This window comes from Lates calcarifer, linkage group LG10 (genome assembly GCF_001640805.2).
Source record: "Lates calcarifer isolate ASB-BC8 linkage group LG10, TLL_Latcal_v3, whole genome shotgun sequence".
NCBI classification, from domain to species: domain Eukaryota; kingdom Metazoa; phylum Chordata; class Actinopteri; family Centropomidae; genus Lates; species Lates calcarifer.
The window spans coordinates 696,535-719,702 of record NC_066842.1 but is presented as its reverse complement, the minus strand read 5'-3'; the positions used below and the strand labels follow the sequence as shown (position 1 = coordinate 719,702).

Sequence of the window (23,168 nt, the reverse complement as noted above, 5' to 3'; positions counted from 1 at the left end):
GTGAACTGTTAAATGTCACAGAGCTTTTCTAATAAAGACAGACGTTTACATTCACTCCTGTTGTCAGAGTATCAGCTCAGAAGAAAACCTGTTCACCTCCCCTCTGTTTGACTCCAGCAGCTCCAGAGTTTCCACACATTTCTAAATCCTCTGCTGCTGACGAGCCGCTTCTTTTTTTTAAACACTTTTCACACAGCTAAGGTCGGCCTGCAGCTCCTCCACTGAACACAAGATTTATCCCAACTGTGAAAACAGCCAGTGGCCCACTAACACTCACCTCATGAAACACTTCAGTATCTACATCTGTCATCTGTAGATCACATCTGTCTGTTTGTTCTGGATTTAAAGCTGCTGTTTGCCACAGGAGAAACGAAGGAAGTTGTCATGCAGATGAAGATGTGGTGAGATGAGAAAGCAGGAAAAATACCCCTGAGGTTTGATAATTACAGTCCCAGAGAGATGAGCCAGAGAAGTTCTTACACTAAATCCTCCTCCTGCTTCAGCTTCAGTGCTGAAGCCATCAAACAGAGACTCCACCTGCATTTCACAACTTATCATCTTGTTATCTACCAGGTTCTCTCCATCTTTAGAACTTAAAAACCAAATATTCTCTTTTGGAAAAGGTTCTAATCAACTTTCAGGTGCAAAACAGACAATTTTTTGTTTGAATATTTTACAGCATCCCTGGTGCAGAGAGAGACAGAAACACAAAGTACCACACTGATAGTTTGTCATTCAAACTGGAGACAGCTATAAACCAGATACTGACCAAAGCTAAGTCACAACGAGCAGGGGCACTGAATTTAGAAGAGACAGTGGGAACATGTAACATCTATATACAGTGTCTTCTGAACCGTCTCTAGCAATACTTTTGATCAAAAATGTATAATATAGGAACTATGAGTCCCACCTTCCTGACCTACATCTTGCTAACGTTGTAGCTACAGTTATTTGTAAGAAACGCCAAAACTCCATCCTGTGCATAAAGGCTGAGTGAGGAAGACACCACCCCTATACTAACAGTTCTGTGCCAAAACATACAGGACAAATCTCGTCCCATAATGATTCAGTAAGAGACAGAGCATTTTGTTTTTACAGTGGCAAACCTAAACATTAGATGTTAGTGGTGAAATTCAGTGCTGTGACAAATGTTATGCTGATGATGGACTGCTTTATATCCCCACTCAAAATCAATCCTGCACCTTTGGCAACAAGTGCCCAAATTCAAACTATGAACAACAGAACAGCGTTTTCTTACCTTGAACAGTCGCAGGATGTTGGCTACCATGATCGACACGGAGCTGGCCGACGCCCCGATGACGCCCACCACCTTATCTGGCTTTGCAAAGATGGGTGGATCACCATTAGCACAGCGCACGTCAGATCCATCTCTCTCGATGAGTGCCTGGACGAAGGTGAGTGACTGCTCCAGAGCGTAGGTGTCACGTGAACAGGTGTCCAGAATTCGTGCTCCAAGTGTGACGTTGGGCAGCAGTTCTGGATCTTTGTTGATGAGGTCGATGGCGAACAGCATGGCCTCCAGCCGGTGGATGCCCTTTTCTTTTTTTAGCTCGCCACAAGGCACACCCCTCTCACCACGAGCGTGCACGGGGAATAGGCCACCCAGGATGATGTCACCATCCAGCCGGATGGAGTGGGCGTACTCCTGCTGGGGTTGCTGGGAGTCCACCAATACAGCAGGCTTCTGAGAGGTGGCGCCTAGCAGCCAGCAGCTCTTAAGCATCAGGAGAGAGAGCAAGCAGTGGCCGGAGACGATCGGAGGCTTCGAACCCCTCACCATGTTGGGGTGAGCTGAGCGGCAGCGGAAGGGAGCGGTGATATGATTGCACAGTCAACAGGCAGGTGGCTGTAGCAGCGATGCAGGCTGTGTGACAAGGACGGGCAGAACCAGACCATGGAGTCTCCCGTCACCCAGGGCAGGGTCAACCACGGCAGGCACTCCCACCTACAAACACTGACCCAGAGGTTTTCCTGCGCTACAGGTTCCTGTGTCAGACATACCTGTCTGAGGCAGCGGATGAGGCGGAGCTTTAAGATCTCAGCAGCTCCAGTTTCACATTCTTCTAGAAACCTGTTGGAGAGTCAGACAGAGAAAGAAACAATCAATACATGATCAATAATCAAACAGTGATCCTTGCTGTCTCAGAAATCTGCTTTAAAGCCAGAACAACCAGTTTATTAAATATGCAGATGACACCACAAAGTTAGGAGAAGATCAGTGGCGGATCGAGCCCCTTCCTCAGCTCCTGAAAATCCATCTAATTTGTCACCCCCTCATCGAGGACATAACAAATATTAACCTGATAAGAACAGATGCTTCTCCTGATCTCAGCCAAGAGGCCGAGAAGCGATGAGTCCCAACTGTTTTCTGCCTGAGGCAACCTCCTGGCACAGTTCTCACTTGTCATGGTGCAGTATTTTTTAATTGGGCATAACAATGGCTGTTGCTTTGTATCTCCAATCAACCTCTCCACTGCACAACCCAACAACAGCTGTTTCACTTTGTACAAACTCACAGTGTCCAGAAACCAGAGCCTCACCCTCACCTCAAGATCAGCCAACCACCCTGGTTGTCTTTATCAACACTTTGAAGACAAGCCTTTGAGACTTTATCTTACACTATCTTTACTCTCAATCAGTCCTACAGGTGTTTCACTGGCCCAGTTAAACCTGCAGGCGTTTCCAACGGCTTATGTGTAATGTTTCACCACAACAGAGGAAGCAAATTCATGACAAGTGAAAACAAGTCAAAAGCGTCTCCTGACGTCTTTACTGCAGGAATGAATCAGGGAGAGAATCTGTCAAACAACCAAGAACTGCAGGTGTCACAGATGGTGAGGAGCTTAAAAAGACAAGAGAGTGACTGACTGACAAGCTACACAAACATGAGGTTTACATTCTGCTTTAATGGTGTCATCTGATATTCAGGTCAGGACGTTAGCTTTCTTCTCCATGACATTATTCGATCTGGAGCTACTTCATCTGTGAGACAATGTGAGACTCTGAATCTCTATCACACAACAAATTCACTTCTAAACCACACTAAAGATCTGAAACACACAAAGGATGGCACAGCTATGTATCTGTGATGGGATTATTACCGTGAGATATGACATGATGTTTCTAATCAGCAGTTAAAGGTCACCACCTACAGCTGCTGTGATGTAATCCGTCAAAGTCCGTCCACTAACGTTATTGTTTTTACCGCTGACAGACTCAGATTGTCATTCTCAGTGTCTGACAACATTATGGACAGGATTCCTACAGAGACAGAGCTTTATGTTACAGAGTAAAATCCATTTTATTTAACCAGAAACATCAATACATATCACTACCAGACTCCACTGACAAAAACAGGAATTTTACTGAGCACAACACAGGATCTGCTGGAATACCACTGCCTCCATCTGTTACTTTATTTGTGTTATGATGTGGCACTCCTACTTCAGTAAAGTATCTGATTACTTCTTCCACCACTTAAAGTCACACAATCACACTATCAGATGGAGGCAGTGGTATTCCAAAAGCTCCTGTGTTCTGCTTGGTAAAATTCCTGGTTTTGTCAATGGAGTCTGGTATTGATGTTTCAGGTTTCTCAATACTGCACTGATTCAATAATGTACAACTGAAAGCATGAAAAATAAGACTCGGGTTTAAAATGCCAGTTATCCTCTAGGCGAGTGACTAAAACAGAACTTGTTGGAGAAACTTTCTGTAAACGCGTCATCAAAGTCACACAGCAGGTAAAACAGTAGGTAGTCTTCACCTACACACAACAAACTTAGAAACTTATTTGGATGAACGTAGGAGGCCAAACAGCAGGAGTCTGTCTGCGTTGTGATGTGGCCGTGACTCCTAACAAGTCATTAGGTTTTTTTTTTTTTGCTCTGAGGATCTTTAATTCACAGTTTTAATTCATAGTTCATGAGAGGTAAACGCCTACTGACCTTTGCTCTAATGCTGCCACCTAGTGGGCACACACAACATTAAATGAATGTCCCAGTAGCCTTTTTTTAAAAAAAATTAAGAACGTCACCACAAGTCAATATTAAATCTTAAACTCTAATCAACAGTGTTATTCATACCTGAACTCACACATGGCAGGTTGGAATCGTTTCCCCTCAGGAACCAATTAAGTGGTAGCGCCCAAAATCGAACGCGTTAACGCGTCGACCATGTTACACTGTACAATGTAACAAGTCATAACGTCACGTAACTGGAGATTAAGTTTCATTGTTACTGTTACTGGGCGAAGAACAGCAGAATTCTGGAAACTTGACGTGTGTGCGCGCGGTAAACTGTCCGGGCGCTGCACCGTGCTCTAGCGTAGTTCCACCTTTTTCGTGACGTCAGGTAATTCGTAGAAGAGTGACGGTTGACGCTTTCTCGCGAACGTCTCAGTCCACACTGCGCTGCCTCTGGTCCTCAGGCAAACTCCCGCGAGGTTTGAAGTTGACGGGATGAGCAGTTGTTGGGAAACTCGAAGGACAGACAGACAGATCCCTCCAGTTTAGAGTTAGATGAGGTAGGAAGGGACAGATGTGTGTTTGGAGGAGGACAGGTTCACCTGTCACACACCTGTACTGTATTTAAACAGGATTCAGCTGAACAGAGTTTGTCTGTGTCTAATGTTTCTACTGTACACGTCAGAGTGTGACTGGATGATGATGATGAAAGTAAAGATTCTCTCAGCTCTGATTGGACGCTGCAGGAGGAAGATTACACTCATTTGATCTCTCTGCTCTTTCTCTCACCCACTGTCTTTTCACGAATCTCACTCCTCCTTTCTCTTCTTTCTCTTCTTCTTTCTCCTCTTTGCTTCACTTTTTCCTCCATACACTGCCCCACCACACACACACACACACACACACACACACTCATCCTCAGGCAAACATGAAACACTTTTTTTACAGGAGAGAAACCGCATCTAAACTCTCAAACACACACATGAACGCGCGTGAACTACAGTTCCACTTACACTCACAACCCTTGCGCGCGTGCACATCTCTCCGTCAAACACACACATCCATTCCACAGAGCGAACCTGGATGCGCGTGCACTCGCCAATAATAATAATAATAATAATTATCTATGTGCGTGCGCGTTTACATGCACAAACACGCACGAGCACATAGCTATAGGCCACTTCCCCCCAGTTACACGCCCCGCATATTTCAGTCACGCGCACGAAATCGCAGGGACACCACACGTCGACACTCAGAACGCACGCGGACTGACGTTTAGTTTGGTTTCTCTTAACACACACGCGCACGCGCCAATCAGCACGACTCAAACTGCATTCCTGCAGAATCAGATGAAATCCTGAATCTGACCTGAGACCAGCTGACACACAGAACCTGAGGTCCGTCAGCAGCCTCATTAGTGACTGATCGATCGATCGATCGATTGATTGATTTCACAGCGGGAGAGTCAGAGAGAGCTCGTGTCTCCAACATGGTCTCATCCCAAGAAAAACCCAGCAGATATTTTCTGTTGTATTGATCAACAACTGCACTCAGGGCTTTAATTGGAAATTGATTGATTGATTAGTTTTACCTGTTAAACCTTATCAATATCAAATATCATGATGCGTTCAGGTACCTTTGTGTCCGCAGCAGGAGCAGGTGTTTCCTCTCTCAGAGTCACAGGTCAGACAGATGTTTTCTGTCTCCAGCTGTTTTCATGTCTAAAATCCGCAGGGACTCGATCCGCGTCAGAATCCAAACACAAGAAAAAAAGAAAATCCAGATCCACTTTTCCGTGTTCCTGTGGTCAGAGAGCGGAGCTGGTCCGGGTCCTGACAGAGAAGTGGTAAATTCCTGTGAACAGCAGGTTTCTGACGCTCCGGATCACCTGCAGGTGTCGGTTCAGCCCGGGGATGACGCTCCGGAGCCCGGGTCCCTCTCCCCCCTCACTCCGCTCTCAGATCAGCGGCTCTGACTGGTGAACACAGCACAGACATGTAAACGTCAGGGTCGCTTGGTTCCAGAGGACCGAAGTCACGGACGCGCGGTTTTCTTTTTTTGTCGCAGCTGCGGAGCGGCACGGTGCGACGCGGCGCGGCGCGGCAGCCCTGCGTCACAGGAAACACGAGAGGCTCTCAGGCTCATCACACCAGCCGAGTTCAGGCTGATGGGAGTCTGAGGGTCTCATCAACTTCTCCAGTCACAGAACTGGTGTCAGGTCTGAGCGGAGACAACATGGTCCTGGTCCTGGTCCCGGTGCGGAGCGGGAAAAGTGTTCCCAGACCTAAGAGGGCGAGCGTGTGCGCGGCTCGTGCGGGAACAGATAAAGTTAATGAGCTTCATCATGAGAGAAGAGCTGCTGAGGGGGAGAGCAGCGGGGTGGAGGCAGGACGCCCCCGAGCGGACAAACACCGCAACTACACACACACACACACACACACACACACACACACACACACACACACACACACACACACACGAGTAAAAGTTTCATCAGCTGAAAAAGTAGAAGCTCTGTAAAAAATATTTTATTCTAAATGACATCATCAGACTGCTGCAGGTGGAGGTGGCATTAACTGCTTCATGTAATGCAGTGGTTCCCAACCTGAGGTTCACGCCTCTCCAGAGGGTCACAAGATAAATCTGAGGGTCATGGAGGAAAAAGTGACGCTCTGCCACACATATGTCTTCACTAAAAACTTTAATCTTTGTAAACAGGACAATCAGAACCAGGGTCTGTACCAGGAGCTGGGTGGAGGTCTGGAACAGGTGAGACCAGGAGACAGATGCATCGTGGTCAGAGAACATGTTTCTGTTACTGGGGTTGTTCTGAGAGATGAAGAGGAGAGTCTGATGTTGATGTTCAGTCTTAGAGAGGTTTAGCTGAAGCTGGAGGTGAAGAGAGAAAAGCTGAGATCTGCTGATACTGATACAGTGACTGAAGAGGGGGATTTCTGGATCAATCAGTTTATTTCTCTGATACAACAGGACCACCACAATGAAGGATTATTGTACATTTATTTGGAACGAATGATTTTCTCTGTATACAGAGCTGCAGCACTGATCCTGAAACCAGGAAGTTTGTTAGCATGTTAGCGCTTCCTGTTCCCTCGTCCCAGAGTCAGTGTGTTTCAGGTTAAATGTCTGAAATAAGGTCTGTGGTTTTAACACAAGCTCAAGACATTTTCAGGTTTGATTCTCCGACATAAAATGGGTCAGTAAATCCCCCACTCCTGATGTTTGAAGCTTTTACGTGTCTTAAAAAAGGCGGTTGCTAACGAGTGTCTAAATGAGACTACAGAGGTTGTCGGGGACGTTAACATGAAAACCCATCTACTCACCAGTCCACCTTTACAGCCTCGTTGTGTTTCTACTCACGCTCTTTCAAACTCTCACTAACTTTCTAAGAAGAAAGGCTTTTGTAGAAGAGCTCAGAGCTAAATGAAATGACCAGTTGGAAGCTTAGTGGTGGAGACGTTGACGTCATGTGACCGTGGTGTAGTTGGTTTATAGCCTAACATTAGCTTCTTACTTCAAACATCAGAACAGTGGTGTTCATCTGTGAAGATGATCTGATCAACTAAACCTGAAGGATCAGAAACTTTAGCTGCTCACTGTTTATTTTCTGGAATAAACCAAAACACAATGAAAAAATCCCACTGGCTTTTTGTGTATGTAAATATGTTGGGATTTAAAAACCATTAGAGTAACTAGAGTAATTATTGATCCACTTCTCTAAATACTTAGAACAACAATACCTTCATTCTCTTACTTTTCAGCCACTGATTTATTGTGAATACCACATTTTTCCTTCCAGAATCATGGATGTCCTGAAATACCTCCTCTCACTGTGTGACTCAGTAATACCTGAGGTTACAGGTGAGAGACTGAGGCTGCTTCAGTCTGTTCCTCAGAACAGATTCTCCCTCAGAAAGACCAGTGTCTTCCTCCAGGCGTCCTCCTGAGCACGAGAATGTGCCACCGTCTCTCCACCCCACAGAGCCATCACTGCAAAGACAAGACGCAACAGAGACTGTTCAGGCAAAACATGTCGATTTCAACCTTCAGTCATCCTGTGACTTTCTATCTGAAAGTGAACCTACTGGTCTCAGGTGATTGGGCTGGTTTGAAGGTGCTGGCTCGGACGAGCGGCGTGTACGGAGGTTCGATCAGGTGACCGGCGTTGGGGTACCACAGGATGGTCAGCAGGTGGCTGTTTCCTGCTCGCTCCATCATCTCCTTCATCTGGAAAACAGAAGTTCAAAATATAATCTCATTCATCAGATTGTTTCATGATGAGCTTCATTTGTTTTTATTTGCTCTCTGGAAATGACCGGTGTTTTTCAGGCTGGTTTTGCTTCAGACATTTCAGCTCTGTGACGACTCTTCGCAGAAAAGACACTAAAATTAAAAACCTCAGTAACACTGAGATGTTTCATTCATTTCATTCTGTCCAGGGATTTAAAAACACATGGTCCATCTCCACTTTGACACTCATCAGTATGTCTTGAAAATAAATATATAAAATTTTGCATTGTTGCAGTTTTCTGTTGTCCTCTGTGGATCTTGACAAATTGAAAATGCATAATATGTAATTTTCTCTCAATAAAACAACAACAAAAGACAGAGTTAAATGACATAACAGAGCAGGTGATCTTAAATAAAATGTGACGTTAAGAAATTCAGATAACTGGATCAGATAACAAGTGTAAATGCATCCAAGATGGTTTGAGACCCATTCAATCCAGATGTTGTAAAGTATGAATTCATCTGTCTCTCCTAATCTTTCCTCCTCCCATTTAAACAGTTTGTGGAAAAACCTCAACAAGGTCTGTTCTGCTGCTTTAATGCAGAGCATGAACCAAGCTGCTGTAGTGCTGACAATAAAACCTCTGTTCCTCCAGTAGATCATAGAAGGTTTCCCAGCAGAACACTGGACTGTAACAAGATGATCGTTTCACTGTCACTTCACCTGTCAGTGGTTTAATGTTGTGGCTGAGCAGTGTATTTATGTAGGGGAGGTGCAGTGATTACCTGCTATATACAGGTGACAGAAACTGTCAGTAAACTTTAATCTGACTTTTATCATCCCATGCCATTAAACTCACGTCCATTGCAGACTCGTAGGCAGGCCAGTTCTGATCGTCCTCACCTACAACCAGCAGTAGAGGACACTGGAGTCGTCCCACCTGCTCAGAGACAAACAGCAGAAACAGTTCACAGCTATTCTTCTTTAAAAACCACCAAGATCTAAAAGGTGGATCTTTAAAATGAGGCTTCAGTTTGGATAAAAGGTCAATGTTGATGTTTATGGCAATCACAACGCTGACTCATGAACAGAGAGGATATGACATCATCAACAGGCGACCAAATGAAACGTTACCTTGATTAAAATGACAGATTTCTCAGGTTTGACTGCTGGTACTCACGTCCACTTTGAGGGAGGGGTCAGTGGGGATGGGCAGCAGCAGGTTTCGCCAGATCACCTCCTTCTCCTCGCTGAATCGAACTTTCCCAACGTTTCTGATTGGACAGAAAACAAAACAAACCAATCAAACAAACAAGGACAGAAACGATCAGATTCTGACTGATGAGGACTTAACTCACTTTAATAACTGGTTGATTTATGTCTGTTCATCTCTACATCGTTCTTTTATTTTGTTTGACTTCACTGCATGTTTTCAACTTACTCACGAAAGAAATGCATAATTTCTGTCATAGATCCATCGACCGGCTGCACATGACTCCCATTAACACACACTGCACACCTGAGCTGGGAGACACAATCACACCTTAAATATAGAGAATTACATAGGATCAGCTGAGAAAGACCCTGATCCAAATTAATAGATGAGCAAGTTCCAGTAAATGACACTTAACATAAAAAACCTAAATAGAGAAAGACTAAAACAATCATCATTTTCTCATCTGAATCCTGTCTCAGTGGACACTCCTTCAATGTGTCTTGGCAAGGACAAACATCCTCATCCCATCTCCTCCCCACTGAGGAACATTAGGGATCAGGACTTCTCTCTTCTCTTTGTGATATACACCACCTACTTCTATCCAAACACATTCAATATGCATCTGGTTAACCACCACACCTCTGTTAGAGTGCAGTGCCAAATAAGGCAAAGCTATGTCAAGATGATAAAAAGAACTTGTCTCACCTTTAAAACATGGGAGTATGCAGCCATTTTGAGGGTGACACTGCAGCCAAAGGAAAGGCCCAACATGGCGATCCTGCTGCCAAGAACCTGAGGATGCTGCTGCAGGACTCTATAGGCCGTCTGCAGCGGGAAAACACATCAGAGAACAAAGTGAAACTTTGAAACAACTGAAACATAGAGATAAGTCCAGGCTCTAAACATTCTGATACAGGAAGAAAATAAATTAAGTTTTAATTTGTACAGATTGTTAGACTCCATACTATGTTGACTGAACAAAGTCAAATCTGAACACACATAAGCCCTGGGAATGGGATCTCACCTCTCTGTTGCTTTTCCTGCCTTGTCTTTAACTGAACTCCAAATTTACAAATTGAGGGCATTTTAAGTTCTACAGAAAGTCTTAATTATGGCAGCACAAATAAAACTGACATAAAGATAAGTCAAAAATCCTCTCCTGTCTGAAGGTAAGTTACGTCTACGTCTAACTCCTCACAAATGTAACTAAATACTACATGTCAGGGAAAGAACTCTGTGTTGCCAAGACCCCGCCTCAATATTGAAACCAAACTGTTAGAGGAAGTGAAAGCAGCTGTGATATTAGTGACTCATGACATTCTTTAGTTTAGATATTTAGTTTATTTAATATTATCAGAACAGTTTGTCCCAAAACTGTTGCAGATGTTCCAACAGAGATTGGTTCTGGTTCTGTTGTTTTTAGGATGAACTCCTGAACAACATCATGATGGTAAAAATACAGGATTATTTCCTGCAGTATAGTCTCGTCCTAATGACATACATCGTTACATCAGAGGATGTAGTACCATAGTTTGATCCTACACTGTCTTTGCACAGACAGAGGGTTAAATTATGAACAAAAGTTGGAACACCTGTGGGAATTATTTAATTTTCAAGGCTTGCTGCTGAAAAGCTTTAAGTTAATCCATCACTTAACACCTGAAAAAGGAATCTAAAAAAGAATCTAAAGAGGGATATAGAGGTTCTACTGGTTATTGGGAGGTTCTCAGGATTGTTTAGGATGTTTTATTGGTTGATGGAGAGGAGAGATCCTTTAGGTTGTTCTAAGGGTTGTCTAGGAGGTTTAAGGATTGTTTTGGTAGTCATTAAGAAGGTTCTAGAGCCCTTTAGAGGGTGGTTCAAGGAATCTTAGAGGTACTTTAAGAAGTCCCAGAAGTCCTTCAGAAGGTTTCTAGTGGGTTCTTATGAGGTTATGGAGGACATCTAAGGTTGTAGTGATCACTCAGGAGGTTCTAGAGATCTTCTAACAGATTCGACTGGTTGTTTTGAGGTTCTACTGGTCACTGAGGTTTCTCAGAATACATCCTTTGAGACGCTCATCAGGTTCACCTCAAAGTACTCGTTGTCCACCAGCTTCCCAGCTTCCATGCTGATTTTTGGTGTCAGATAGTCAAGAGCCAGGGATGCAATGCCATGGGAGGCCAACAGCGCTGCACGGTACTCAAGCAAATCCCCTGTACCCCCCCACAGATCCAGGAGTCCAGGAAAAGGTCCAGGTCCTTTAGATGAGTCAAAAAAACACACGGTCAATTTACATGACAATGATTTTGTAAGTTTCTGATGTTCCTGCTACTAAAATTTGGTAGAAACCTCCCTGTCAACGTTTTTCACTAAGTCATTACCACAGTAACAGCAGGTAACTTGAGCTGGACTTGGTTAATTTTGGTGAGTAATGTTAGTCCAAGCACACGCTGGTTTTTGTCACTAAACATGTCTGATGTTTTCATTTGTATCTTTTTTCTACTGTGAGTGGCTGAACGAGCCGAGTCATCACTTTTTTTTCAATATTTTTTTTTCATTTATAGATTTTAATAGAAAAAAGAGACAAGACACTGAGGCGGTCAACAAACAGAGGAACAATATCCGCCCCTCAAAAACACACACACACACACAAAAAAACAACAATTGGTGTACTGTATCACACAGAGTTCAATGTGTATCCTCTTACACTGTTTAAGTTTTAAGAGATATGTTGAAGCAAGTATACATAACTACAAATTAAAGCCATTGAGGTGTCACGGAGGTCCCACCAACACCGTAATATAGTCAAGAAAGGGCTGCCATATCTGTTTAAACCTCTTTGCTTTCCCTGACAGTGTCTCGAGATAACTTCTGTTGTGAATTGGCGCTATATAAATAAAATTTGACTTGACTTGACTTGACTGACATTTCATATCGAATTTTCTCCATGTATAAAGTATTAGAGATCTCTATGAGCCAGGTTTCAAAGCAGGGAGATATTTCTTTATTCCAGATCTTCAAAATGATTTTCTTTGCAATTACCATACCATACTGGATTGACAAAGTTTTCCAGTGGCTTAGAGTTTCCAACTGCTGTGACCAACCTAGAATGGCCGTTTCTGGATTGGGATGGAGATCAAATCCGTAAACATCTGAATAGCAACGGAAGACACCTGACCAGAACTTGTGAAGTTTTTCACAGAACCAAAACATATGAGCCAGGGTCCCACTAGTGTGTTTGCACTTGATGCAAAGTGGTGATGAGGATGGAAAGAACAAATGCAATTTAACAGGTGAATAATGATCTTATACTGAATTAACTGATGTCTTGAGTTAATTGAGCAGGAGTGTATGCTGTGGAGACATTTAGCCCATGTATCTTCTGAGATTTGTGTTCCAATTTCACCTTCCCAGGACTCCTTCAGATGCTGTGTGGATGGGGCAGTCTGACCCATGAACACATTCACAAATTTAGAAACCAGTTTTCTGTTATCAGGTTCAGTTATTAATAAGGACTGGAGTTCATCAGGAGAGTCATAAACTTCAAAATTTGAAATGTTTCTTCTGACATAGTTCCTTATTTGTAGATATCTGAAAAAGTGTGATGGCTGCAGTGTAAATTTGTCCTTAAGCTGAGTAAACAAAGAGAATACATTGTCCCGAGTCATCACTTTAACCAACAACTAGACCTAAACATTCTAGGAAATCATCCTCTCAGACTACACCTCAATACAGTTGTACTTGTTGACAATACACGTCTCAGTATTCTATTCACCTCTACTGCAGCACTGAATACAGTCTCATGTCATCAGTCATTGTTGGTCAGAACGTAAGATCTGAACCTCACCCACAGGACACCTTCCTTCAGACTCTCCTCAGGACCTACCTGGGGGCAGGAAGAGGGTCGCAGTGAGTCCGCCCTCTGTGATTGGGATTCTGTGGACACCAGGAGCCATGTACCAGCGCTCCACCAACACACCGGCCAGAGACACCTGATCCACGAACCCCTCAGTCTGGTGACCCTGGTACACTGAGATTGTGACCTCCATGGGAGTCTGGACGTTCATCTTCCTCATCCTGAATGATGATGGGAGTCAAATCTGTTACTGATAACTGATTCAGCACTGATTGGTATCAACTGAACAGTTCTGGTCTGGTTGGTGTACCTGATCCCAGGTTTGCTGCCTGGAACTGGTCTGAGGCTCCACAGTAGACCCATCGGTTCAACCCCAGAATACGTTCCACCCAGACTGGGATCCTCTGAAACTGAAGTAAAAAAGTTATTCCTTATGTAATTCCCTCGTTTTATTATAAGATGTATATCTGCAGTTCACAGATCACCACCAACCATTCACAGTCCCGGTGGCGTCAGCGGTGTAGTGACCAAACGCCTCCCAGCTGTGTCCGTCTTCACACTGGTGGAGGGCGTGGACAGTCAGCTGGAAACCAGGCCAGACATTCTGGACCAGGACAATGAACTTCTCATCCATGAGTCCTCTGGATGGCTGAACCGACAGCTTCACACAACACTGCTTCCTGTCCATCCTGAACTGAGCAGAATGATAAAATAACCAAAGACAAACACAGTAAAACCAAAACCATCTGACTGAACAAATAATAAAAAATAATGAGAGAACAAAATGTACTTAAAGTATCAAAAGTAAAAGTATTAATAATGGAAAATTGAGAGTGTTCAACACACACTGTCAGGAATTACAAATCTAACCAGTTTACCAAGTGCACAGCAGGTCTGCTGATTATGTATGCATGTGAACTTTGTCTGCACGGAGAACATTTGATTGAACAAATAAGGAGATTTAAGTTTAGAGTAGAAAGTTAATATTTACATGGGGTTAAAGTTTAGTCATGTTTTTATTCTGTTTTCTCAGCAAATCAATAACTCTCCAAAACTCAGTTAACACAAAACTCAAAAATTATATATCTTATATTAAATTGGAAATTCCTGGAGAATTATTATTATAAAACAATGTTAACACTAATTGTAACTATCTTGTGTACTGTTGTTTATTTTACATTTTATTTTACGCTTTTTAAATTCTACTGTCTTTATATTTTGTCTTAATGCCTTTTATGTTTGTACAGGTTAGTATGCTGTACAGTACAAATAAAAAACCCTTCATTAAATGTTTAATAGACTCATCAGGCAGTATGTTTTTAGTAAAATTTTTAGTAAAACAGTAAAGTACCATTCCCTCAGATTCATACTACTGGAGCAAAAGTACTCACATTGCACCACTGGTTTTATGCAAATAACATCAAACAAAAGTCTGTTTTGTAAATTAGTCACTTTATAGTCCTGACATTATTTTCCTTCATCTGCAAATATTTAAACCAGCTCATCACGTTAGTTTCTGCAACACAATCACAGAGGAACAGGTTCTTTACAGACATAGACCAATCATCTCTGTACACACCTGAATATAACACAGTTTCCCTTAAGATGTACAATTGTTTCTTACGTTACCTGTATGAACTACTTACTGTACAAGCAGACACAGAATAGACTTCTGTGACAGAATCTGAATAGAGAGTGAATCAAACTCTAAGCTCAGCCATCATTCTCCTCCCACAGAAACACCACTCTGTCTGGACACTAGGTGGCGTCATTGAACCATTGAAACTTCACAGTCAGTCCACGTCAGTGTTTGGAGCTGCGTTGGTCAGCTCAACCTTTTTTAAAGCCGTCTTTGTGAGAACGTCTACTACGACCTTAACGACAAGTCGTCCAGCGTAAGTCGCTTGTTCCTACCTTCGCATACGACCCACAAGAGCGTAACAGCGGCGCACGCGAGCTCCGTCATGGTAACAGTAATAAACGTGGTTTACGTTATTGAACGGCCTCTGTTTGGTTAGGCTTAGGAAAAGATCGTGGTTGGCTAAGACCATGTAATCATGTCAGTTAATTTTATATTTTATTAATGTTATGACATGTATTGATGGTACAGTAGGACAGGGTAAAAAAAAGGATGGCCTTCATTAATCATGATTAATCACTGAAGTCATTTATCAATCAAAAGCTCCATCAGTTTCTCTTTGCTGCATCTCTGTTTTATTGTAAAGTGAATATCTTTGAGTTATGGTATGCTGGTCGGGACTAAATGGAACATCTGGAGACTTCGCCTCGGACTCCATGAAACCTCAGATAATTTTAACAATCGACAATTAATAATTTCATTTTCATATACACTGGCAAATAATTACATTAGATTACATTCATATTCATGCCTTTGTGAAAAGCAAATCTACATTTGTGCAACATTCAAAGTCAAAAGGAACAAGAGCAAGTCTGGGATTTTTTTCTTCCAGAACCAGGGACGTCCTGAAATACCTCCTTTCACTCAGCAACTCTAGATCTATTAGTTGTCACTGAGGTTACAGGTGAGAGACTGAGGCTGCTTCAGTCTGTTCCTCAGAACAGATTCTCCCTCAGAAAGACCAGTGTCTTCCTCCAGGCGTCCTCCTGAGCACGAGAATGTGCCACCGTCTCTCCACCCCACAGAGCCATCACTGCAAAGACAAGACGCAACAGAAACAAACGTCAAAACTCTGAAGTCCTGACTTTCTGTCAACGTCTACAGCTTCCCAGTCTGAAGGTGAACCTACTCTTCTCACGTGTTTTGACCATCCTGAAGAAGCTGGATCGGGCGTGCGGCGTGTACGGAGGTTCGATCAGGTGACCGGCGTTGGGGTACGACAGGATGGTCAGCAGGTGGCTGTTCCCTGCTCGCTCCATCATCTCCTTCATCTGGAAAACAGAAGTTCAAAGTTCAGTTCCATCTGTGTTAGATGGTTTCTTGTTGTATTTCCTTTGAAGATCAGAAGTGTTTCCTAATGTCTTATCTATTTACATATCAACCACTTTAGAACTCCATATTTTCCCATAACTTTTCTCACAGTTTCTGCTTTCTAACCCTCTTCAATCCTTAAACTTAAATCCTCTGGACTTAAATGATTTATTCACTCAGGATGTCGTCATGCCATTAAACTCACGTCCATTGCAGACTCGTAGGCAGGCCAGTTCTGATCGTCCTCACCTACAACCAGCAGTAGAGGACACTGGAGTCGTCCCACCTGCTCAGAGGCAAACAGCAGCAACAGTTCACAGCTATTCACCTGCTTTTGTGGCTCTTTCTATAATAGTGGAGACTCTGGCTGGTGGTACTCACATCCACTTTGAGGGAGGAGTCGGTGGGGATGGGCAGCAGCAGGTCTCGCCAAATTGCCTCGTTCTCCTCACTGAAGCGAGTCTTCCCACCGTTCCTGATTGGAACCAAAAAAGAAAAGAAAAAAACTTCATCTTCCCTAATTATGACTTGACTGACTTGAGCAAAACCAAGTCTCCTAGTCTTTCTTTCCATTTTTTGGTGAATTTGCATGAATCTGTGTTTCAACTCAGATTCAGTTTAAATACAAAGTTTAGCCTGATTGTTGCGCTAGAGGAAAAACCATGGGGTCATTAAAATCTAAGGGATTCATCCTTTCTGGATCAGGACCAGGACATTCAGCGATAATCTGACCAGTGGTGGTTGAGTTACTGAGTAGAAATCTTCAGTCACTGACAGCAGATCAACTTACTTGTGAAAATAACCCAGGATTTGTTCCACTGATCCATCAACTGGCTGCACATGACTCCCACTAACACACACTGCACACCTGAGCTGGGAAACACACACAAATTAAAATATAATGAAATTTACAAAGGATCAGCTGAGAAAGATACTGGATCAGAGTTTGAAGAAATTTCCTCAAGGTGTTACGGAGATATCATGTTCACAAGAATGGGATGAACAGACCTGCAACCTGAAAAATGATGCATCCATGCCGGCAGCAAACACTTGCAGGTAATCAATGTGATCTGCCTTGTTGCTATTACTGTTTACTTTCATTATTTACAGCTTACAACGCTGCTGAAAACTGGTGGGCTGGTTGAGTAGAACCAAGGTTACAAGAATCCTGAACAGAACCCAGTTCTCAGTTCTGGATCAAGAACCAGAGCTGATTTGGTGAAAAAAGTAAGACTCAGGACCAGTTCACAATTAAATTCACTTCATTATTGCCAAACAATTTCTTGGCCAGGAGACAACAGATACTTAGTGATCCCAGTCAAGAAATAAAGACAGTTCCCAGTCTTTATATTTACCATACAGACATTAGGGGGGCATCAATCTCCTCATCTAAATCTCAGTAAGAACAGTGAATACATGTATTTCCCAAATAATCAAACTTTTCCTGTTGTTTATGTTTGGATAATGAAGGTATACTTGTCTTACCTTTACAACTTCAGAGTATGCAGCCATTTTCAAGGTGATACTGGTGCCAAAGGAAAGGCCCAACATGGCAATCCTGCTGCTGAAGACCTGAGGATGCTGCTGCAGGACTCTATAGGCCGTCTGCAGCAGGAAAACACATCAGAGAACAAACTAACAGGAAAGATTTGGTAAAATCGCTGTTTTAGTCAATGGAGTCTGGTAGTGATATATAGTGATGTTTCTGGTTAAAGGATCTTCCTCTTTATACCCCTCTTTATAACCCTCTTAATAAAAAGCTCCGTCTCTGTAGGAATCCTGTCAGAATGTTGTCAGACACTGAGAATATCAATCTGAGTCTGTGTAGAAAAATCAAGCACTTTAGTGAATATAATTTGATGTGGACAATTGTTCACTGGATTACATTGCAGCAGCTGTTGGCGGTGGCACTGATCAGTACTGCAATGATTACAATGACTTTTTCAATCATTTACCCCCAAAAACGGCTCAAAGGCTCAGAAGTACTGGAGTTATCCTTTACACTGATGTTCTGTTCTCTCCTGCCTCCATCTTACCAAACCTACTGCTGATAACAGTTACAACTTTATTACACCACTGAGGTTAAGCAATGATTTTAAGATTGCATTGATCAACATAAAAGAACTAGAGGATCAGGCCTCACCCTACATTTTTATCATGGTCTGATAATCCAGGGGAGTCGTAGTAGAACTAAGTTACCAAGGGAAGACATCACCAAACCTGGAATCAAATCATTGTTTTGATCATTATCATTAGCAGTATGAGTACAGTCTTAAAGTTGGCTGAATAAAGTGTTTGATGGAAAACTTCTTGTATCTAAAACAGTATCAAAGTTTCTGCGCCTCAGTAATAAATGAAGCAGAATTGTTTTCAGTGGCTGCAAGTCCATCATCAACATCTTGTCATGTCACTGACGTCGTCAGTACTTTAGTTGGTTAAACCGATTGACATGAATTTGAATAGCCAAAAACCCATTCTGTTCAGGTTAAACTTGATGATGCTTCCTCCAGTAATCATTAAACTCAACACATGAGCAGTCTCTGGTCTGAGTGAATGAGTCTCTGTAAAGGTGAATGAACTTCTGAACCAGGTTTTAATGGGTTTATTGACACAGAAACACACTTAGATAACAGACACAAATCCTGGTGTCTGCTGCCAAAGACTTCTGATCTACATAACTCAAGAATATTACTGACAGAGTGAGACTCTATCTCACCCCCAAAACAAATTATTATAATCAGTGTGCAGGCTGCAGTTCACCCTTTGTGACCTGAGTCTGCTGTATTGTTTTCAGGAATCTGAGGACCTAAAGTGAAGTTTGTATTTTATAATTTAAACTTAAAAATACAAACACTTGGTCCTCTGAGGCATCCCTGTTGGATATTTTTAGACTTATCGTCGTAGTAACTGACATGCGCCTCCTCGAGCATGTAACCACAAGTCGAGGATGCTGAGATAACACATGGAGACAAAACCAAGAACTGGATGCTTGTGCTTTCTCTGACAAGGGTGGAGATTATTGATGGTGAAGACAACACTAATGAGGTTGAGGAAAGACTCATTAGTCTTCCCTCAAGATTAACCAAGTGGTCAACTGACAGAAAACTAATTTACTAATTAGTTAAACTAATCTAACACATTTAGTGTTGACAAAAAGTTAACTGGATATAACTCCAGTTCTACAGCATGTGTTCAGTATTCATGACTGACAGCTAAAGCGCAACCTACTGGAGTTATGACGACTTGAAACCGGCTAACAACAGTCAGCAGCCCAGCAGGAGAGACACTCCATGGTGATTTCATAACAAAGCTGTGACCAAGACGCCGACTTTATGTCTGGTTTCTAGCTTGAGTTTATCAAGCACACGGCAGGACAGGACTCCAAATGCAGAACTCAAACACAATCAAAGTTCAGGTCCTTTATTACAAGCAAAAGTCCAGTACACGAGTAGGCAGTCCGATAAGGCAACAGTGTCCAAAGGGAATAGGCGAAAATCCAAAATCAGATAAACAGGCAACGGTCAGGAACACAAGAAGTCAAAAACAGGAAACAACGCTGGAAAGCTGACACGAGGGACAAGACAATCTGGCAACTGCCAAGAAGAAGAGACGCTGACTAAATACACCTAGACAAGGAGATAACGAGACACAGGTGAAACACATAAGGGCGGGGACAGTAATCAAGACAAGGAAGTAAAGAGAACTGGAGTAACCAAGGGACAGGAAACAGGAAGACAAGACAAAAATACCAAAATAAAACAGGAAACATTCAAACCCTGACAGTACCCCCCCCTCTACGGCCGGCACCTGACGGCCCAGGATCCTGAGGGTGCTGGCGGAGAAAGTCTCTAATAAGAGTGGGGTCCAGGATGTCCTTGGCTGCAACCCACGACCTCTCCTCCGGACCATAACCCTCCCAGTCCACCAAGTATTGAAGCTGGCGTCCACGGCGACGGGATGCGAGGAGTCTCCTCACAGAATATACAGGGCCACCGTCGATGAGCCGGGGGGGTGGAGGGGGTCTGGTGGCAGGGACCAGCCCACTCACCTTAACAGGTTTCACACGACTAACATGGAAGGTTGGGTGTACCCTCATGGTCCTGGGGAGCTTTAGTCTCACAGCAAGAGGATTAATAACTTTAGACACTGGGAAAGGACCCACAAAGCGAGGAGCCAACTTACGGCACTCAACTCGGAGAGGAAGATCCCTTGTGGAGAGCCAGACCCTTTGCCCAGTTCTGTAAGTGGGAGCAGGAATTCTGCGCCGATCTGCTGCCTTCTTATAGGTCAGGGAACTTTTCAACAAGGCCCGACGAGCTCGAACCCATGCAGCCCGGCAACGGCGGACCAAAGTGTGGGCGGATGGAACAGAGACTTCCTGCTCAAGGAACGGAAAGACAGGAGGCTGGTAACCATACACGCAAAAAAATGGAGACATACCAGTAGAGGAGCAGGGCAAAGAGTTGTGGGCGTACTCCACCCAGGGAAGGAACCGGCACCAGGAAGATGGGCTCTGGGAGGTCACACAACGGAGGACTGTCTCCAACTCCTGGTTTAACCTCTCTGTCTGGCCGTTGGACTCAGGGTGGTACCCAGAGGATAGGCTGGCAGAGGCCCCCACCAATTTGCAGAAGTCCCTCCAGAATCGGGCAACGAACTGTGGCCCTCGATCCGACACAATGTCCTTAGGAAAACCGTGGAGACGGACAACATTGTATAGGACGGCCTCGGCTGTCTCCTTAGCTGAGGGAAGCTTGGACATGGGCACAAAATGAACCATCTTTGAGAACCTGTCCACAATGGTTAAGATGGTGGTATTACCTTCAGAGGGGGGCAGGCCTGTGACAAAATCCATGGAGATGTCTGACCAGGGACGCTTGGGCACTGGCAAGGGGTGAAGGAGACCGTGTGGAGGTTGCCGTGAAGTCTTGTTGCTGGAGCAAACAGGGCATGCTGCAACAAACTCCACAATATCGCCCTTCATACCTGGCCACCAAAAGCGTTGGGCGATAAAAAACTGAGTGCGACGCACAAGGTATTCATAGTGTCCTGTAGGAGTGTTAAATGCTGTTTTCCACTCATCCCCTTCCCTGATTCTAACCAGGTGATATGCATTACGCAAGTCCAGTTTAGTGAAAACTTTTGAGCCCTGCAGCAACTCAAAAGCAGTGGAAATCAAGGGAAGGGGATACCTGTTCTTAACAGTGATTTCATTCAACCCCCGATAGTCTATGCAAGGCCGAAGAGACTTATCCTTCTTCTCCACAAAGAAGAATCCAGCCCCTGCTGGTGAAGAGGAAGGTTTAATGATTCCGGCTGCCAGTGCGGAATCGATGTACTCCTTCATAGCCTTCATTTCAGGTGTGGAGAGGGAGAAAAGACGTCCTCTAGGTGGCATGGTACCAGGTAGCAGATCAATGGCGCAGTCATAGGGGCGATGTGGCGGTAATGAAGCCGCCTTGGTCTTGCTGAAAACCTCTTGTAGATCCGCGTAACAGGAGGGAACACCAGCCAGGTCCACAGGAAGACTACCAGTTTCCTCAGTAACTGTGACAGGAACGGGCAAAGCCTGTTTCTCAGAAAGACAGTAATGTTGACAGGCATCACCCCAGGAGAGGATCTGACCAGAGGACCAGTCAATATGGGGGTTGTGAGTCTTGAGCCAAGGAAGTCCTAAAAGAAGTGGATGGTGGGGTGCATTAACCAGGTGGAAGGAGAGCTTCTCCGAGTGTACATTGCCGAAGGAGAGCGAGATCTCAGGAGTGTGGTGAATTACTTGGAAAAGATGGCGTCCATCTAGGGCACTTGCCTCGAGGGGTTCATCTAGAGACACAGGAGATATCCTCAGTCTCTTAGCCAGTTCATAGTCCATAAAATTAGCGTCAGCCCCAGAATCAATTAATACAGGTTGCAAAAGGGAAACAGAGGCAGCCTGTAGAGTGGCTGTGGGGAACAGCCGCATTGTCTTAGTAGAAGTGAGTGCGCTACTCACCAGGCTCTCACGACTTCTAGAGGCCCCACCACGACGGATGGGACAATTGGCGAGGAAGTGACCCATCTGTGCACAGTAGATGCAACAACCCTCATCCATACGACGCTGACGTTCCTCCAAGGAAAGCCGGGTGCGACCCACCTGCATGGGCTCTGCCGGGGGAACAATAGGTGCCTCCGTCGACCCAGGTGGTGTCCTGGAGGACTCAAAGTTCATCTGAGGACGACTAGGAACTTGAGGGAAGTGAGGAAATGAATGGGAAGAGAGGCGAGATCTCTGCCGTTCCCTCAGTCGTTTGTCCATCTTGGAGGCCAAGGCAATGAGAGCCTCGAGTTCTGAGGGTAAATCCAGTGGTGTGAGATAGTCCTTGAGTGTTTCAGACAGTCCATTAAAAAAGGCATCACACAGAGCAGCTTGGTTCCACCCACTGTCAGACGCTAGAGTGCGAAACTCAACGGCATAATCTAAAACTGTGCGCCTCCCTTGCCGTAATGCAGCTAAGGACCTGGCAGCCTCACGGCCCGGAGAAACAGTCTGAAAAACTTGTGTAAGAGTCCGGATGAACAAGGGAAGAGACTCACAGATTGCTGAGCGACGACTCCACTCAGCAGTAGCCCAAGCCTCGGCTCGCCCTGACATGTGGGAGATCATATAGGCAACCTTGGCTCTGTCTGTAGAAAAGGAGGCCGCCTGAAACTCAAAGTGAAGTTCACATTGAGCAAGAAACGAGCGACAATCTCCCGAATCCCCAGAGAATTTCTCCGGGCTGGAGAGATGAACGTGGGGATTCAATCCCAACCCTGGAGGCGGTGAAGATGGCTGGGGTTCTGCATCCTGAGTAGCTGGGGGCGAAGCAGAACTAGGAGAATCAGATGACTGAGGCCCACGCTGAACATGGTCGACCAGGAAATTTAGCTGAGACCCCAAGGCCGAGAGC

General features: G+C 44.2%; 3 protein-coding genes and 1 non-coding gene across 8 annotated transcripts in view; all 4 read right to left on the bottom strand.

Annotated features, from left to right (window-relative positions):
- The window catches only part of grm8b (glutamate receptor, metabotropic 8b), an 84,947-nt gene extending 80,588 nt beyond the window's left edge, over positions 1-4,359 (bottom strand). The window contains exons 1-2 of the mRNA XM_051073093.1: positions 4,107-4,359; positions 1,259-2,092 (exon numbers count right to left, since the gene is read on the bottom strand). Of these exons, the coding sequence (XP_050929050.1) occupies positions 1,259-1,801 (543 nt within the window). The 5' untranslated portion in view covers positions 1,802-2,092; positions 4,107-4,359. The remainder of the gene's footprint in view (positions 1-1,258; positions 2,093-4,106) is intronic.
- On the bottom strand, positions 2,190-2,373 carry LOC127142912 (U2 spliceosomal RNA). The gene has a single exon (XR_007814022.1). It is a non-coding gene; the product is annotated as a U2 spliceosomal RNA (small nuclear RNA).
- Positions 4,360-6,670: 2,311 nt separating the features above from the next.
- LOC108872389 (peroxisomal succinyl-coenzyme A thioesterase) overlaps positions 6,671-23,168 on the bottom strand; it is a 19,418-nt gene continuing 2,920 nt past the window's right edge. Inside the window, exons 1-12 of one of the 2 annotated variants that reach the window (XM_018660036.2) lie at positions 14,936-15,105; positions 13,782-13,983; positions 13,600-13,699; positions 13,320-13,510; positions 11,522-11,691; positions 10,157-10,276; positions 9,677-9,759; positions 9,416-9,509; positions 9,095-9,175; positions 8,090-8,231; positions 7,854-7,994; positions 6,671-6,875 (exon numbers count right to left, since the gene is read on the bottom strand). In XM_018660036.2, the coding sequence (XP_018515552.1) occupies positions 7,897-7,994; positions 8,090-8,231; positions 9,095-9,175; positions 9,416-9,509; positions 9,677-9,759; positions 10,157-10,276; positions 11,522-11,691; positions 13,320-13,510; positions 13,600-13,699; positions 13,782-13,977 (1,275 nt within the window). In that variant the 5' untranslated portion in view covers positions 13,978-13,983; positions 14,936-15,105 and the 3' untranslated portion in view covers positions 6,671-6,875; positions 7,854-7,896. Of the gene's footprint in view, positions 6,876-7,853; positions 7,995-8,089; positions 8,232-9,094; positions 9,176-9,415; positions 9,510-9,676; positions 9,760-10,156; positions 10,277-11,521; positions 11,692-13,319; positions 13,511-13,599; positions 13,700-13,781; positions 13,984-14,935; positions 15,106-23,168 lie in introns of those variants that run through there. The other variant, XM_051073106.1, reaches the window with a different exon arrangement.
- Positions 15,354-23,168, bottom strand: part of LOC108903127 (peroxisomal succinyl-coenzyme A thioesterase) — a 20,464-nt gene continuing 12,649 nt past the window's right edge. For 2 of the 4 annotated variants that reach the window (XM_051073109.1, XM_051073108.1), the window contains 6 exons: positions 17,725-17,844; positions 17,030-17,112; positions 16,621-16,714; positions 16,445-16,525; positions 16,058-16,199; positions 15,354-15,961 (listed from right to left, as the gene is read on the bottom strand). In XM_051073109.1, coding sequence (XP_050929066.1) covers positions 15,864-15,961; positions 16,058-16,199; positions 16,445-16,525; positions 16,621-16,714; positions 17,030-17,112; positions 17,725-17,844 — 618 coding nt within the window. In that variant the 3' untranslated portion in view covers positions 15,354-15,863. The remainder of the gene's footprint in view (positions 15,962-16,057; positions 16,200-16,444; positions 16,526-16,620; positions 16,715-17,029; positions 17,113-17,724; positions 17,845-23,168) is intronic. The other 2 variants (XM_051073107.1, XM_051073110.1) reach the window with 2 other exon arrangements.